Source organism: Panthera uncia, chromosome E1 (assembly GCF_023721935.1).
Source record: "Panthera uncia isolate 11264 chromosome E1, Puncia_PCG_1.0, whole genome shotgun sequence".
Classification (NCBI taxonomy): domain Eukaryota; kingdom Metazoa; phylum Chordata; class Mammalia; order Carnivora; family Felidae; genus Panthera; species Panthera uncia.
This window is the reverse complement of record NC_064814.1, coordinates 59296660-59314862: the sequence shown is the minus strand read 5'-3', so window position 1 is coordinate 59314862 and position 18203 is coordinate 59296660. Positions and strand designations below refer to the sequence as shown.

The 18203-nt window shown below is 54.8% G+C and overlaps 1 protein-coding gene and 1 pseudogene across 6 annotated transcripts in view; one reads left to right on the top strand and one right to left on the bottom strand.

The window, feature by feature from the left end:
• Positions 1–27: 27 nt before the first annotated feature.
• Positions 28–18203, bottom strand: part of PDPK1 (3-phosphoinositide dependent protein kinase 1) — a 79792-nt gene continuing 61616 nt past the window's right edge. For all 6 annotated transcript variants that reach the window (XM_049637319.1, XM_049637322.1, XM_049637320.1 and 3 more), the window contains 4 exons: positions 15674–15891; positions 7051–7108; positions 6048–6200; positions 28–5740 (listed from right to left, as the gene is read on the bottom strand). In XM_049637319.1, coding sequence (XP_049493276.1) covers positions 5624–5740; positions 6048–6200; positions 7051–7108; positions 15674–15891 — 546 coding nt within the window. In that variant the 3' untranslated portion in view covers positions 28–5623. The remainder of the gene's footprint in view (positions 5741–6047; positions 6201–7050; positions 7109–15673; positions 15892–18203) is intronic.
• LOC125927615 (L-lactate dehydrogenase B chain-like) lies at positions 9241–15540 on the top strand (annotated as a pseudogene).

Here is an 18203-nt window from a genome sequence, read left to right as displayed (position 1 = left end):
CAAAGAAGAGTTACGTCAGCGAGCGTCTACACTCTACATGCTTTTTTATTACAAGACTACCGAGCATACGTGGAAAATTCATCATCCAGTAACTACGTCTACAGCACAAATATTTGAAAAAAAGAGAAGAAACAGATTCATTAAATTATATGATTAAATCATTGACCAAATAGAAAATTTATATAATAAAGCCAGAAAAAAAGTTGTAAAATATAGTTTACAATAATTATTCACATTCAAGGCTGTACATCAATACATACAACAACGTGGCCCCGAACATGAATTCAATCCAAATAATTCATATATTAGATTTTAAATAACACAGACTGAACTAGAGGCCAACAATAGCCAGCAAATAACCTTATATAAGAATAAAAATACAAAAGTGTATATCCTAATATCATTGCATTATTTGTTTTCATAAGTTTTAAATTTTTGCTTTGCCTGTACATCACAGTTACAGCTACAGACCAGGTAGAGAATTTTATACATGTCCTAACTGACTGCCACCAACCTGAAAGACAGCTAACATACTACCGATTCATCCTATTTTGTGTTAAGGAACAGCTACAGCAGCTCTAAAAACTGCAAAAATTTTTGTCAATGTCCAATCAAACTTCTGATAACGCTAAAGAGGCTTTTCACCAGCAAAATGACCCCTTTTCGTAAGTCATTCTGCCAGATGGGTTAGACGAGGATGGATCACGCACACAAAAAAAGGTCTGCCTTCTGTAAAAAGTTCTCTGTATGAAGTTTGGTGTTTCTTCGTATTTGAAGAAATGGGTTCTGTGGAAAATTCAGGTATACGTGTAGGCACGGTCAGTTGCCCACCACAGCTGTCTCAGCTACAGATAGGACTGCTCTTTCCTGGAACAGCTTCTTCCCCAGACCAGTTCTCCACAGGCAGCCTGATTCACAACTCTGCAATCTTGGACCAGCAGCCTGCGCCCCTCAGAGGCTCTGGGAGTGACTCCCGCCCTGATTTAAGGCACCTGTCACAGAGGCTGCCTGAGAGGGAAAGGCTACATGAGTCCCCATCAGTTCACTTTAGCTCTGGGTGAGATGAAACAATGTGGAAAGACCTATATGGCAACATCTCCGAGAACAGTGCCCTCACCACACTCTACGCCTCTTCACGGCAGCTGCAGCCTCCGCGGACCGGGCGGTGAGCACCCAGTCTGTGGACCGGCCAGGGCACAGGGGACTTGGGGTGTCAGAGGAGGGCAGGGAATCTCATTCTGCACAATCCAGCCATAATCTCTGGCGGACTCAAGCAGCACTGACCATGGCACCTAAAAAATCTCTCATGCACCTCTCCTCAGAATCAGTGGACCCCAAACTAAAGTGGAGAAATTAAGAATGAAACCAAATTGGGTGGTGTGGACTCGATGACCAGCAGACAACCTGAAACAGTGTGAGAGGTCCTTAAACCGTGTCGGCCAGGACAATCACATTCCACAGTGAAAAGGCCTAGCCACTGCACGCTACTGAACCGCTAAGACCTTCTTACTGAGTCCCACCGTTTGGAGAGAATGAGGGCAATGAGATTTCCGCAAAACCCAACTGTGTACGTGGTCTCTTTCAAGTAGAGAATTTGCTCTTTTACTGATTCCGAAAGGCCCAATGTACTGAGTGTACGAACTTGACTACAAATCATCCAGTAAGCATGTGGCAAGGTCAGTTCAACACTTTTCCTCTCAGCTGACTGTGCAGATGCACATTCAGTACCATTGTGGACACAAAGCGCGAGCTTCTGACGAGATCACGGAGCACTGGACAGCCGCAGCAGCGGGGACGGGACGGTAACTAACATGCAAGCATAACCAGAGTCTTCAATGAAAATAAGGAAATTAGCTTTTGAAAAAATCTGCCACAAACGGACCTAAATAAGGATGTCATTTTAGCATTATAAAAAAAGAAAAGAGCAGTCTTATTAAAACATTCTTTGGAACACACCCCTTACCAGAAACTGATTTGTTCAGAATCCTCAGGACACAACCAAGGAGGCTCTGCACTGAACTCTGAGCATCTAAGCATCAGATGAAGACGGAGGAAGGACTAAAAAACCACCTTTAAAACCAACTCCTTAACCCAAAAACATGACTAGAAGGAATGGGGGGGGGGGGGGGGGGAGATCAGAGTCAAAATCAAAGATTTAGGAAGATATTCATCACAGCATTATTTAAACAGTGAAAAACCAAAAACCATCTAAGTGTTTTACAACAGGGAAATGGTTAGATAAATTATGATAAAATTTATAACCATTAAGCTCTACAATCACTGAAAACAATGTTTTTTTAATCATTGCTCACGACATGGAGAAATGCTTAAGATAAATTATCAAGTGAAAAAAGCTGAATGCAGAACAGTGTTTTATGTTCCCAGTTTAGTTTAAAAAGAAAACAAATGTGTGCATGGGGGGAGGGGAGAAGGTGGGCTATACACCAGAACGTTCACAGTGGTCTTTTCTGGGTTGGTAAGCCTACGGTTGATTTTTTTTTTTTTCCCGAAAACAAATGTTTTAATAGAATACAGAATCACCTGGAGCCCCTGTGACAACACGCGGCCCTGGGCGCGTATGGGCCACAAATACCACAGCGTGGCCTCCGGGGGCCGGAGCAGGTGCGGGTGCTGTGAGCTCTGGCGTGACCGTGACAGGCATCTTTCCCGAGCAGCTCTGCAACAAACTCCTGAGAGCCAAGGTTCAGAAGCGCAGGTGCAATGCAGTGCCATTCACCAGGTGGGGCTCTGTGCACCCGACGGGGCTGCAGGCTACCACCACCCACCACCCGCTCTCCTGGCGAGGTCCACACAAAGAGGGCAAGAGACAAGTGCACCCAAACCTGGCTTCCTGGAGTGCCCAGAGAGGGACGAGGACAGCGGGCTGTACGAGCCCACGCAGACCACAGCCCCGCTCCCTCCCCTCCATGCCAGCGAGGCCACACGGTGCGGGCAGGGCGGGCTCTGCTTGGCGGCTCTTCGGTTTGGCACTTACACTTCCCCTTGCCCTCTCGCAGCGGGACACACGGCTCCCGGATCCATCAAACAGGGCATTTTCTTTCTCGCCTTAGGTACGTCATTTGCATTTCCGTGTATGTCTGTGTACGTACTAGACTAACAGTTACGTCCACATCTTAGAATGTAAGGCACCTGCATGCCGGGACAGGAGCTCTAAGGACAAGCTGGATAAAACTAAAGCTAACACGAGTAAGCACAGGGTAGGAAAAGAGGAAGTATAGGCCTTAAGAAGGGGGGGAGGGGGAGGAGAAGGCTCTGAGTGAGAGGAGAAACGTAGCCTACAGGGAAGGGCTCAGCTGTCACTGGCTCAGGCAAGGGCAGTCACTTCAACTCTGTCAGCTGCGAGCTCGACCCCGAACCCCTCGTTCTCTGGTTTTGGAGGTTAAGATGGAGCTTGAGGGGTTAGCCCGGGAGGTAGTGGCGCCAACCAGGGAGAAGAAGGCAACGGCCGATGCGTCTCTCCCAGAGCAGCCCAGCTGAGTGCTCTTGGGAAAGCCCGATACCAGCTCTGCTCCGGTCCCTGTAACCAGATCCCAGGATGCTGTGCAGGAGCAGGCCCCTAACTCTCTTAACGGCACAGCCACAGAAGCGGTGTGCTGACAAAGTTAAGTTATCGATACGGGGAAACAGCTGCAAACGGACTTCCTGAAAGGGCCAAGCAAGACGGACTTTCTCAAAAGCAGGTGAACACAGGTAAGCTTTTTCACAAGCAAGAAAGAGGACGACAGGAGGTTGACCTACGACTCCAGCCCAGAGCAGGGTCCTGCTCCCTGTGGCGCCCCAAGGGCAAGCACGCCGACACCTTGCCACCCACCTAGGCGCATGCGCACTTGCTTGCTCACGTAAGGCTCGTAAGGCTCGGCTCTAGTGCAGAGCAGCGCACGCAGCCCGGGGGGAAGCCATCGGCAAACCTGGCAGCGCCTCTGCTCCCAACCACCACCCGCCCCCGCCTCCTGCGCTGCCCTGAGGCGGGACCGCCACAGCCACGCACTCCTCCCGGGCTAACCAGTTTGAGAAGAACCTCTTTTCTCTGGATTTGGACCGCTTGTCAACACAGGGCAGCGGATGTTTTTGCTCCAGATAGGCGGAGGGTCGAGGGGGAAATGGGCGGCGGGGGACGGTGGTGGATCTTTTCCACGGGAGCCTTCCGCTGGTGCCTTCCTGAAAGCCTAAAGGACACCTTCATCCCCTGGGGACAGAGGTGTGTCTGTGAGCAGCCTGCAAGCAGAGGGGCCTCCCCCTCTCCAACAGGGGACTGAGGATCGCCCTCCAGGGACAACCTGAGCAGGGAGAGAAATGCAGAGCAGTGACCACCAGGGACTGGCAGCGAAGAAAATCAAAGGACCGGTAAATCCTGGACCCCCCCATGGCGTACAGCTTCCTGCTGCCTCTAAGGAACACAAGGAAGAACCCTGAAACCAGGGAGCGAGCAGGCGGGATGCTCAGGCCCCAGTGTGGCGTTCCTACCCCTCGTGCAAGGCGAACGTTTTCTTCCAGGCAAGGTCCACATCTTGATGGGGACCAGATGACCTGGCAGCACGAGGCAGCTTTTAGACCCTCGCCACCGAGATGTGCAAGCGCTCAGAGTTTCGCCAGGAGAACGTTCGATCACGACGGAAAGGGTGCATGTGGCAGCCGGGAGCCTGCTGGCGCCCGGAGTCTCTCGGCCCTACCGAACCGACCAGGGGGAGGCCTGCAAAGCTCGCCCTCTGAAAAAACTCTCGGGAGGAGCTCACCAAGCGGTGCCTCCCTACATCTGCCCTGCCACCCTGGCCTCACACGGAGCAGGACGGAGCCCTAACTCCTGGTGCGGCCGGGTGCCCGGTTCTGCCAGTGCTCTTTCCGGGCACGGGCCTGGTTTCCAGCCCCACAGGGCCACACCGCCTGGAAGGCTGTTCGGTCGGAACACCCCGCTGGCACCCTCCAACCTCAGCATCTCACCCCGACGGCCCGGGCCACGTCTCACCACCTGGAGCCTGCCCGCCACACGCAGCCCACAGAGCGAGCACTCACAGCCACAGAAATCTCACAGCCAGAGCTGCGTGAGAAGGCAAGCAAGGGGCCCTGCTGGGGCACAGGGGGGCATCAAGTAGGGACATGAGAAAGGGAGCACGCGGACCAAAGCCAAGAACACTCCCAGCCCGCAGAGACCAAGGCCAACTCCGGGCGGAGGGTATACGGCTCCCTGCCAAAAGGGTTCTGCGACAGCCTCGGGGCGGAAAGAGCCCAGACACACACCCCGTCCCCTCGGCCACAGGTGACCAGGGCGTGTGGTGCAGAGCTGGTGACTCGAGTCTGTTCCACTTGCCCGGGAGGGAATCAGGCGGACGTGCACGGTGCCGGGTCCCCATGGCGAGGAGAGCTTGGGGAGCCTCCACAGAGCACAGAGAGCAAGCAAAGCGACCCTGAATTCCTTTTCGTTATTGGTTTTGTTCTTTGTGTGGTTGGGTATTTTTTTCTTCTTTTCTTTTAAATAAAAAAGCTGCAAGGTTCCGCCGTCTGCGTCCCCCTTGAGATGGCTGGCAGGTGGTCTGGAAGCGTCCCGATGGCGGCGAGCCGCGCTGGGGCACGTGTCCTGGCAGCGAGGGCAGCAGCCTCGGACGTGTCACTGCACGGCGGCGTCCGGGTGGCTCTGGTACCTGTGTCTCCACACTTCCTGGATCTTTTTGCACCATTTGTGAGCATTCCCACTCGGGTCCATCAGGTAATACGTCCTGTTCGGCTGTGGAGACAAAACCGATTTAATGAACCCGAGGGAATCCCGCCAAGACCAGCACCTCGACCTGTCGTGTGAGAGAGCAGGAGACCGTCGTCCCGCTACAGCCACTGCCAATGCCGGTGGAAGCACGCGAGCATGTGGGGTTTTCCTTCCCATATGTGCAGCCCTCACCTCTGCAGGAAGGGTCACAGACCCCTTAGAAAGACAAGCTGGCCCAGCTCAGGGCTGAGCCGAGAACATGGGGCCCCCGGGACACAGGAAAGGGAGAAACACCAGCCCCTCAAAGGAGAACCCAGAGAGACAAACTCACCGTGTGGACAAAGAAGGTTTTAAAGTTCTTGGCCTCTGGTCGGAGTTCTTGTGACCACGGAATTTCGCCCTTCAGGACTTTGTTAACAGGATCCACATAATACAAGTGTGGCCCTTCTGTGAGCAGTAGCTGTCGTCGTCGTGCAAACAAGCCCTGATGCAAAACGAAAAGAGGCTGCTTGTCAGGGCCCAGCAGTGACACCTCAGGGAGGAGGTGGCACATACCGCTGCCCCTGAGGCCAGGCCGTCAAAGCAGCTCTGGGCACCGGGCCCACTGCCCACCACCCGCCCACGCACTCAAGACACAGCCTCCCCACCACGGATCGGCCTCTCGTGCCACACAGGCGCAGGAGGAATTGAGCGCCCAGCCTGCCTGGCCTTCTGGAGCTGGATCCCAATGTCCTCACTGGGCGTGCCGCACCCCCCCCCCCCCCCCCCCCGTGGCTGCCACACGGGGCAGGGGCAGCGGCAGCACGGGCAGGCGAAGACGAGCCGACTCTGCTGGCCCACCATCACCGCAAGGCCCCGTGTTCCTGACGGAAGCCCTATCTGCTACACCGCACTGGGCGGCGTCTCTGGCACAGCCAGGAACGGAGACCGGGAGCCTGACCTCAGAAGGGCCCGTGTCGGCAGATGGGAGAATGTTGGTGGGGTCTGATATTTTTGACACAATCCATTTAATTAATCCATAACAAGGTCACAAATAAATAACAACTTGGAAAAACGATTCTAATGAAAAAGTCAACAACTCGTGAGGATATGAAAACCCCGGTCCTGAGCCCGAAACGAGAGGTTGTATTTCTATTTTACCACAGCCTTCCTGTGTGGTTTCAAACGGCTTCCGCTGAGTGGCTGAGTCTTCCTTAGCCATCAAATCTAGAAATGCTCTTTTAGAGAAAGGGAACCAAGACCAAGGACGCCGTGTGCAACCGAAGGAGACTAGGCCCTGACCAAGAGCAGACAGGGAGACGGGCAGCCGGTGGTGCGGCGGGAGTCAGGCTTACCTTTCGCTTATCTACCGGACCCATCTTTAGTATCAAGTTATTTTCTACAAACTGGTGCCTATGAAAGGAAGAAAGCAAGAATGAGACGCTTGCCGTGAGTCAGGGACGGAGATGCTCCCAACTCCGCTCAAAATGAACTTCCCGAGGGCATCTGTGAGCTTTGCTCAAGCCTCCTCACAGCCCCAACTCGCTCCGGTGACTCGTGAGGCCCAAGTGCGACGCACCGCGCAAGCGGGCCAGCATCCACTCCTGCCAGCACGGTCGCCTGCTGCTAACTCTCGCACAGCGGTATTCGCGCAGCAGCACACAGGTGGCGGCGAGGCGGCGCTGCAGACCCGTACCGTGACACACGTCCTCTTTAATGTGAACAAAGCTGAGGCGAACACAGAGGCCCCCAGAAGGGTGGAGGCTGCTGAGAGTCAACTCGGGATATTGACTGCTGGCCACGTGTTCCCTGCCCAAGCTGGGACCCCCGACTGGATACTCAGAAACCACCGAGTAGCCGAGAATCACAAATCCCTAAAATTAAAGTGCTGGACTCCGTCTGAGAACATCTTACTGGTAGGGGCGCCTAGGGGGGCGGGGGGGGAGGGGCCTCAAGTAAGCATCCGACTTCAGCTCACGTCACGATCTCACGGTTCCTGAGTCTGACCCCCACATCGGGCTCTCTGCTGTCAGCACGGAGCCTTCTTCGAATCCTTTGTCCTTCTCTTTCTCCGCCCCTCTCCCACTCAAGTGTGCGCACGAGCGTGTGTGTGCTCACACGCGCGCGCGCTCGCTCTTAAAAAAGAAACCTTAAAAAAAAAACAAAAAACAACTTACTGCTGTTTCTACCATAGTAACAAAGCACTCCTAACCCAAATACGGCAGGAATTTGGAAGAGAAAGCAAGAAACATGACTTTGACTTAACACACATTATTAGCAAGTATGCTTCACTTTGACTCCTGGGAGTTTCAAAGATGTCGTGTTAATGTCTAAAGGTTATATCTCTTTTGGTTAAAGTGAACGGTTGCCGGTTTCTGTTGTGTGTGACTTTACGGAAATTCTTGGTCCGGGGGACCTACTGGAGAACATAGCGTTTTATGTTTGAAAAGGCATAAAACAACTGTTACTTCAAACAGTGACAGTTTTACCATTCTGTATCTGAGCCGGGGCGCACACGGGACACCTAGTATGTGTGCGAGGCCAGCCAAGCTGGCAGGCCAGTATTCTCCCACCAGGCTCAACTGGGCCCGAGAAGTGCCCCCAGACTAACCCAACCACACCAGCGCCCGCTCCAGAGCCCGCTGTGGCCCCAGACTACTTCTAAGGGGACGTAGCAGCATGTGGATTTGTAAAACTAAACAAAATTTTAACGAAAAAACTGGTCTATGAGGAAAAGCGCAGTACCTCCCTCTCAAAGTACTTAAAAACAAAGCCAACAAACAAAACAAGACTTGGAAGAGGAGATATAATGATCTCCTGCAGCACGGAAATACACGCATCAAACAGAAAGCCTCTTCTAGTCAACAAGCCCCAACACAGAGCAAATGGATGTGACATTCAGGACCACAAATAATACGGGGAGACTTGAATTAAATTACACTGGGTGTGGAGGAGAGCTCAAATTCAGCCCAGGCTTGTGAAGGATCCCACCGCCAAGCCCTCCGGGCAGCCGGGCCGCAAGGGCACCGGGCCAAGGGCGCCACGGCACCAGGGAAGATGAGCAGGAAAGAAGGAAAGACATGGCCTCACGGCATCTTCGCAGCCTCATGTGGGTCAACATGAGACAGAATAAAATATTCTGGTTTTCCCCAAGCTTGAGAAACTAGGGAAGATTCTTGTCGAGGACAGTTAACTCTGATCCCAGGTCACCAGAAGCCCCAAAGCGATCCAGCTCCTGGCAAGGGAAGAGCAGGGAAGGAAGGGCCTGCAAGGAGGAGTTACTTTGTCAGTAGCGGCCAGGACCAGGAGAGCACAGAAAGCACCTCTGAATGCACATCAACCAACGTGAACAAGGAGACCGGCTGGAGAAACCTTCCGCAATCCAGGGTCAGCACGTGCACCGCACAGAGCACAAAGTGGCGGGAAAGGCTCAAAGCTTCAACAGAAAACTGAGCAAAGGACACAAGCTAGAAATTCCCAGAGAGAGTAAGCGACCTCGCCACATTCTCAACGGCCCTAAATAAACCAAAAGCTCCCCTTCCCGCATGCCCTACTGGGGTGCCCTGGCGTGTGTGCGAGCGCCCCGGGACAACTCTGGAGAGGGACGCTCCCGCACGGCACCGGTGCCTATGGCCCTGAACTCAAGGCCCACCAAAAGGCAATCTGGAAATCGTGTACTGAGAGGTGAGCCCACTCCCGGCTACCGGCCCTCAGGAAGTAAAGAAAGACAAGGAGCAGGAGCACAAACGTCCCCAATGGTGTTTCTGCACCAGTGAAACTGAAGTCACGGCACCGGCTCAGCCACAGAACATCGTGGCACTGCAGGGAAGCCCCTTCCTCATCCCCGTGGTGAGGACCCCACGGACACACCCCACGGATGGGCCCCGCCCGACTGCGCGAACCAGCACACACCTTCCCTGCCACACGTGTGCAAACAGGAGGCATGGAGCCACACGGCCCGGGGGTGACAGCTGGCGCCGGTCGACTGGACCCAGTGGCTGCACTGAAATGAACCCGAGGCAAGACGCAGAGGGTCCGAAGCTCCATTACGAGCACAAGTGTCACAACCCAGTCGCACAGCGCGCTCACCCGGGCTTACAACAGGCTGCTGGGGATCTCCTTTGAAAAGTTTAAGTAGTTAAGGCATCGCTTTGAGTCTTTTCCTTCCAAAAGTCAATTCCCGCTCCCCTAAAAAGGCACCCCCAACTCCTGCACGAGGCACCTTTCCCCGCTCTGGCCAGCGGCACGTGCCCCTGCACCCCCGAGCCCGGGACTCTCGGAGCGCGGTCGGCAGGCAGGCGGGGCTTCACCGCAGCCCTGCTCCACACACGGGGACGCTCGTTTCTCGAAGGGTGATGGGGTTAAGACGCTCCTTCCTGATTCCACAGCCACGGTTCTCTCCTCCTCACACCAGCCCAGCAGCACCCCCCTATACCCTGAAAAGATCACTTTCGAGGATGCAAGCCTGAGGCCACAAGCAAGCCTGAGCCGTTTCAGTGCACGGTCGCACCCAGGAGAGCCGAGCAGGACTGCCAGGACCCCGAAGTGGCTCTCCTGACCGCCTCAGGAAGGCTCCCACACTGGGCTTTGACACAGGTGATGGAGGAACAAGTGACCGTGGCCAGCTGGCTCTAAAACACTAGCTCTTGGGACCCCTTTACACCCTCAAACTTTACAGAAGATCCCGAAGAGACGTCCTTTATATGGGTTTCAGCCACTGATATTTATGTATGAGAAATTAAGACAGAGGCATTTTCAAATATTTATTTAATTCGTAAGATACAAAAATAAACCCATCACATACTAACATAAGCACCATTTTTATTTGAGAGTAACTTTTTTCCAAAACGAAGATAATTAACGCGAAGCATGAGCCTGCTGCACATTTGCCAAACCTCGTTAGCACGTGGCCTCACATCGAGAACCGGGGGCTCCGGCCTGCCTCCGCCTCTGCTCGGCCAGTGCGGCTCCTGCCAGGTCCGCTGCCGTGCGGAAGCGGAGTCCCCAGCAATGGGCGTTTCGGGCCCTGGGACCCTGCAGCTCATCGGGGCACCTGGCGCTCTGAACGGCTCTGCCGCCCTGACGCGATTTTACAGCGGCACACGGCACTCACCTGAAAGACGGTGGTTCGCTGGGTTACGACGGAGACCTTCTCAGTGCTGACAAATTCAACATATTACCATCGCTACTTACCTCCTCAAAAAAAGGCCTGAAGCACTGGGAAGATGGCAAGGTCACAGAAACAGATACCGTTTCCCAAAATTCTAATTCCGATTTTGTCACCGGTAACAAACACTGGCAGCTGTCAGTCTTGACAGGCTCATGCCGCTCATCTCCCAGAAAAAAGGGCCACACGGCCCAGTTGGAACGACCATCGTTCGCCAGTAAAACTCTGTGGTGAAAACGGTCTTCACGGAACGAGAGGGGGTCTGACTCCCGGCGCCAACCAACAGCCAAAGGCTCGGCCTGAGGCGGCTCACAGCTGGGTCGGCGGCAGAGACGTTTCCCGCACACTTCCCGTTGCGCTATGCACACGACTAACAAAACGAGAGTTCGGTGATGACTACTTACAAGTGAGGAGGGGTTCTTCCCTCGCCATGAGCGCGTGCTGGCTGTAGAGAGCCCAGGCGCTTGCGCACGGCTAGGTGCCACGGCCTGGATTCGTGACCTGGCACCCGTGGTTTCACCCACCGCTGCCTCTGCACCACCGGCACACCTGTCGACGCGTTTGTTCCAGGACAGACAGTAAGAGTCACAAGATGCACTCCGGGCAGCTCCTGCGCCCTCGGAAAGACACGACGCACGCCGCCGACTCGGCCGCCTCTGCGCGGCTCTTCTGGCTGTCTCTCTGCTGCCACGGCGGTGGCGCTGGGGAAAACCGGACCGCCACCGGTAAGATCACGGCAGCGGGCGTTGCCCAAGTTGGAGCGGCCTGTGCCGTCAACACTCTGGGAGAGTCTCTCGCTGACCAACTTGCCCTGGTCGGGATGTTTCGGAAGATGAACTCAAAGGAGAAACGCTGGGTCTGCCACGCGGGAGCTTCTTCCTTCACACGCCTGAGACTGTGGCCGACAGAAGACTCTGGTCACCGAGACCGGGCTTGCGGTGGTGGCTGCAGGGGTCTGTCAGCAGGAGGGAGAGGGATGGCTCAGTCTAGGCCAGAGGAGCATGAGCGCCTTCAAATCCACCGTTCCACCTCTAGTCAAGCTGTGTCGTGACTGTGGTTTCCAACCCAGTGGATACTCTCCTACGTGACCTGGAAACTAAGCGGACCACCCGGACACCGTCTGATGGGAAGTGGGTGTGATCTGGATTCCGTGAGCTTTCGCTATCTTCCAACTGAAAACCCGGCATTCATCCCAGCGGCAGCCACGGATGGATTCCGGGAGAACGTGGCAACTCTTCGTGTGGCTGTGTGGAGTGAACGTGGCAGACTTTTCTCTCCGGGAACCGAATCCAGGAACGGGAGCAGACAATGACGGTGAAAACTGGAAGAGACCTCCCAGGATGGCGGTTGAGGGTGTCTACAAAGTCTTCGAGCTAAAAGGATACAAACCGCGTTACTGGATTGGCGTGGCAGATCTCACTGAATCCGTGCTGAAAATCTATCCAGGACTCCTCTGGTGTCGACGGCGGTGAGGGGCACGTGTGGCGCTGACGAGGGAGTCTTCCCGAGTCTTCCCTGTGTCCTGAATGCCGGGGGATTAACCAGTGTTATCAATAAGGAGCTGAAGGATGGTGCGGTGCTCAGCTCAAGAAACGTGCAGATCATCCGTGGGACTTCAGCTTCCAAGCCGTAGAGATTCAACACGACGGTGGGATTAACTGCGAGCGTCTAGTTTTCATCCATGTGCAAGGATCACAGTTTGCTTTTCTCTTCCTAAATATGCGAATCTGGGCTCACAGACTCAAAGCCAACGCTTGGCTTAATGCTTGCAATACAAGCAGTATCTGGGGATTCATCCACATGTGAGGCAAAAGTACAACTCGCCGGGAGGGATGCAGCCATCTCATTAACCCAGCGAGCCGCCGCGCCACGACCTGTGGCGGCACCAAGCCTCTTTGCCTGTCACCCCGTAGCATCCACGGCCCAACGCTCGTTGGTCTCTGAGCTTTCACATGCACTGCTCCAGCCTGGACAACGTGACTTCTCTGTAAGACGCCACAGTGGCTTTCTCTCTTTTTTTTTTTAAAATGTTTATGTGTTTTTGAGAGAGAGAGAGAGACGGAGACGCAGAATCTGAAACAGGCTCCAGGCTCCGAGCTGTCAACACAGAACCCGACGCGGGGCTCGAACTCACGGACCGTGAGATCGTGACCTGAGCCGAAGTCGGACGCTCAACTGACTGAGCCAGCCAGGCGCCCCAACACAGTGGCTTTTTATTAATGTGTGGCACTGAAAGAGCTCCTTGTGTACAATTACAACACGAAATTCCTTTACTGTTAAAACTCCGAATGAGGGGCCACGGAGGCTGCAGCCCCACTGGCGCCATGGCAGGATGCCAAACATTCTGCTCAGAGACACGACCCGGAAGGTAATGACACCCGTGGGTACGCGGTAGCTCCTGCAGTCCGGCCCAGGTTCCGCGGGCGGCCCGCTCCCTCTCTCAGCGGCAGGGCCTCCTCTTCAGTCCCTTCAGACGTAGGTGGGGCTGCTATGGATCAAGAAAGCAGATCGTCTCCCTTTTTGAGGCGATGATTCCTACTTAAATGTGGAAGATAGGTGATAAACGTCCTTTTATTTTAGACTACATCATCCGAATCTAAAATAATAGTTTCAGGAGCGCCTGATGGCTCAGTCAGCTAAGCATCTGACTCGGCTTAGGTCACGACCTTACGGTTTGTGAGTTCGAGCCCCACGTCGGGCCCTGGGCTGACGGCTCAGAGCCTGGAGCCTGCTTTAGATTCTGTGTCTCCCTCTCTGCCCCTCCCCCAGCTCATGCTCGGTCTCTCTTTCTCAAAAATAAAATAAACATTAAAAAAAAAATTAAATATGGAAAAAGAATAGTTTCAGATAAAATTCAGAAATGTTTTTCACAAATTTTAAAATTTTATTGCAAAAAAAGTCAGCAAAGTGTACTCAGATCCTGTCGGGTGTCTGTGTAGGCACAAGGAAAACTTCACAATTTCAAAGCAAGGATTTACTGGATGGCACGGAGTTACAGTAATGACAGCAGGTATAACTGACGACAGCCACTAAGAGCGCAGTAGAAATACTGAGAGTTCACTAAATTTCTAAAACTGCACCTACTTCTACTGTAAACCTACTTCTTCAGAAAATACAAAAAGAGCACACCGTCCAGAAACCGCGTCACCGTACAGCGTGGGGCCCCTGAAGAAGTGCAATGCCCGCTCACAGAGAACGGGAAGGAGAGAGCACACACCATCTCAGCGGTATCACACCATTAGCGGTAAGCCCTGCGCGACCTACACCGGGAGCCGCGGTTCCTAAGAACAAAGTGTTTGACAGATCTCGCGCTGGCCAAATAAAGGGTGCCTCGAAGCTCCTGCCGTCACCAGATTCCAAATAGGCCTGAACCTGGAGAAAAGGGAAGAGAAGCCGGAACAAAGAGAGGCACGGCAAGAGGCCTCGGCAGGGCCCAGAACCTGGACAGAAGAGCCTCAGGAAACGCCAGAGGCAAAGACACACGGTTTTCTGGGGAGTAACCCCGCGCCTGCAACAGAGCAAGCCCTCGTCAGGGACCCCAGCACGCACGGCCCAGGACGCTCCCGCACAAGCCGGCATGGAGGCGTGCAGAGAGTGTGCGGCCCGGCGGTGCTCACACTGCTTGGACCAAAGCCCCTTCCTACCTGCTCAGCACACAAGCCTAAGCGATACCACCTGAGAAAAGACAAACTCCAGAGAAGTGTAGAGTATTCCAGTTGGCCAACATCACCGTCACTTTTTCTAGAAACGATAATTTCTAATGGTACAAAATCCCAGCTTCACCACGCGCTCCCCTCTGGGCCCTGCCTTCTCACTCCTCCACACTCTGGCCCAGCCCAGCCCTCTGATCGCCCACCTTCTCCCTCCATCCCCACTCCTACCCCTACACATCTCCCCACCCCATCCCCAAGGTGGACTCCCCTCTGCCCAAGTGAAAGGCGAAACCATAAAAACACATCAAGAAAATGTCAGGGTACAGACACTCTTCTCAACACGACTAAGGTGGAAAACAAAATGAAAACAGACACATGTAACTTGGTAAGAATTTGTAACTTCTATTCAAAAATACACACAACATAACTGGAAAAGATAATGCAAAGATAACTGAAAAATGTGTGCAAAACAGGCAACAAACATATTCTTCACGTCTATGGTTCTCAGAAGTCAATTTCAAAAAGATGGAAAACGTACAAGAAGAAAAACAGCCAAAGGACATACAATACCTCAAAAAATAAATACAAATGGCCAACGAACACAGAAGATGATTGCCTCAGTAACAATACAAGTGCAAGTTCCCATGAGCCCACTTTTAGAACATCAAACGCGTAAGGCGAGGCAAGAGAGCTGGGAAACGGGGGGTTCTGGGCACTGTGGACACAACGCATGTGCACACCGCCACCCCGTCTGCCACCCCAGGGCTCCACTTTTAAGAAATACCCAGGCAGGTGGGAAAAGCTACACGCAAATGACGATCCGCAATAGCTAAAACTCTGGAATGTCCCACACGCCTCACCAGGGGGCGGTGGTCATCCAGTCTGCCACGAATCCACAGCATCGGATCACGGGCAACGGCAGGCCCGGCCCGCTCAACCCCAAGGGCTACAGCCCCGACAGGCTGAAACCCACTCATCCCCGGGCCCGACGCCTCCAAACACCCGTTTCAAGCTGGACCCTTTGAGGGCCCTCGTTTGCAGAGCACGCAAGGCAGCGAGGGAGGTGTGAGGCGGTGGGGGCCTCGGCAGGCAGCGGCGACGAAGGCCGGGCGCCCCGCGCCGGTCAGTGGAGCGCGGCTTACACCTGCGAGCTCTTACCAAGGATTGCCGCTGGCCTGCTTCTCCAGCAGGAGCCTCTTCTCGTCTTGGGAAAACTGGAGGTCCAGCTCAAAAGAGTTAGTGTCCAGGTCATGGATGTACTGCTCGATGTTGCTGCCCGCCGCTGGCGGCAGGCCTGCGTCCGAGGCGGGCAGGCAGTGTGACGACGAGGACGTGGACACTTGCATGCAGCCAAACTGGCTCAGGAGGTTGTCGTACTGCAGAGAGAGGAGGGGAGAGTGACAGCCGTGCACCACTCCCCTTGGGCCCGCAGCCCACACCCTGGAGGCCCGGAGGCCCCCGCGGCAGCTCCGAGTCCTCCTGCGCTGGCCGGCGGCCACGGAAGCGGGCGGGGCCGGAGGCTGCCAGGTCTGGTCTTGCTCCCGACGGGCGAACCTCACCCCCAGCCTCCGAACCCAGGGAGGGGAGACCCAAGGCCTGGGGCCTGCTGACCTCTGCAAGGCCCGTGCCGCCCTGACCAGAGGGGCTAGGAGGAGGGACGGGTGGCCACCTGGGGGCACCCTCTTGTGAGCTCGGGAGCCCTCCTCCTTTGGCCCCGTGGTTCTACGTTGCTGAGTCTGTGGTTGTCACTGTATTCAATTTGACTCGATTCAATTCAACTCGACTGTGCTCATTTTTTTAAAAAAATTCCTTTTAACTGCAGCAAATATTCATTCATTAAGCTTGATACAAAGTTGTCTGCCACTCTGGACAAAGCCACAAACTGGTGGGGCCACAAAAATGGATGTACTCACAAATGTGCCGACCAGGCACAGCCTGCACACCCACATGCCCCTGGGGCGAGTGACAGGGCCAGAGACCCCCTAGCGAAGACCTGGGAAGAGAGGTCACCCTGGGCAGCCTTCTCCCCACAGCTGTAGGCCCCACACCCGAACCCCACCGCAGCCAAGTACGAGGGGGGAAAAAAGCCACTGCCAATGGCTAAGAGTCAGCGTATCTTCCCGGTGCCTCCAGAAAGGACCCGGCTGCCCCTCACAGAGCTGGGCCTCAAAGCCAGGCCCCCCCGTGCAGACCCTGCAGCCTTGCTGCCCAAGCAGCCTTCTCCCTAGGGCTCACGTGGCACAAACAGCAGTCTCGGTCCCACCGTACCGGCTCCTGGCTGGGAGTGACACCAGGACACTCCCATAGCCCTTCACTTAAGGTCTTCTTCTGGCACATTCCCTGCTTCTGCTCTGTGAGGAACTCCCCAGGCCAAGACCGCCTCTGCGTAACATTCCGAAGTTTATACAGGCTTCCGTGAGCCACCCCAGGTGTCTCAGGGGGCTGCAAGGCCAGTGAGACGGCTGCCTCCATCATCTCCACTTCCGAAACAGGAAAACTGAGGCTCAGACCTGCCCCAAGGCCACACCCTGCTAGCTAGCACCACATCAGAACCGGTCCTCTAAGTCCTTCGAACGCAGCAGCCCCTCTAGTCTTGTCACGGAGCTGTAGGCTTCCCATCACCACCGCCGCTGTCTGGGTGATTCCTGTCTGGGGGGCTGCAATGCACTGCACTGCTCCCCGTGGAAAGCTCCAGATGCTGTATCTCAGCTCTCTGCTCTTCTCTCCTCAGCATGCCTAGGACAACCCACAGCACAAAACACAGGCCCAGAAAGAATGTGTGACAAGGGGTGACACTGGGCTGTGCACGGTAAGGAAACTGCCCCGGCTGGTCCGGCCCAGAGCACTTCTCCAGGGGCACCACACCCAGCACGCTCACTCCGGAGCCTAACCGCCAGCACTACCGTTAGCACCCCAGGGGGTTCGGGACACGCAAGAGAACCGAGTGCCTGCTTCTTCCCTCCCTGAGCAGAGACCATTCCCTGCTCCTCACCCCCAGATGGAAGCCCCCTCACTGCTGAAAAGGACCCCAGACTCTCTCGGAGCCCCTCGAGGGAAAACTTGCCCCCGAGAGGCTGTCAACACCCGCAGAAAGGGAAGGCCCCCTCCTGTATCTGGTATCTTTCCAGGCTTAAGTCTTTTTCCAGGCTCACTTAAGTGTCCAAATGGCAAGTCTAGCATAGCGAGCGCTGCCCGAACCCCTTCCAAGGCAGCTTTTAAAGCAGAGGATGAGCCACTTAACAAAAAGTAAGCCATTAACAAACGGAGCTGGTTTTAAGATGGTAACACTCGAGTACCGAGAAGCCAGGGCTCTCAACACAGTGAATGCGATGAAACAGCAGAGGGCGCGCACGGGACACTCCAGGGTGTGCGCGCGCACACAGCTCCAGAAAGCGGAGCGCCCCGGGCACCGAGATCTGAGCCAGTCACAGCACGTACAGCCGCTTCAGAGCGGGCGGGGAGGGCACACCGCTTCCCCGGGACACCCCTGCCAAAGGCACTGGAGACCCCAACCCACCCCAACCGGCCATGGTTCGGGCAAGACGTCAGGCCAGGGGCAGAATCCTGGGGCCGAGTCCCCGGCAGTCTGCACACATGGAGGCTGCGGACAGCTGAGGCCACCTTAGAGGGCTTCCCACATCTGGCTCCCCTCAAGTCTGGGCACAGAGGATACTCGAGGATAACAAAA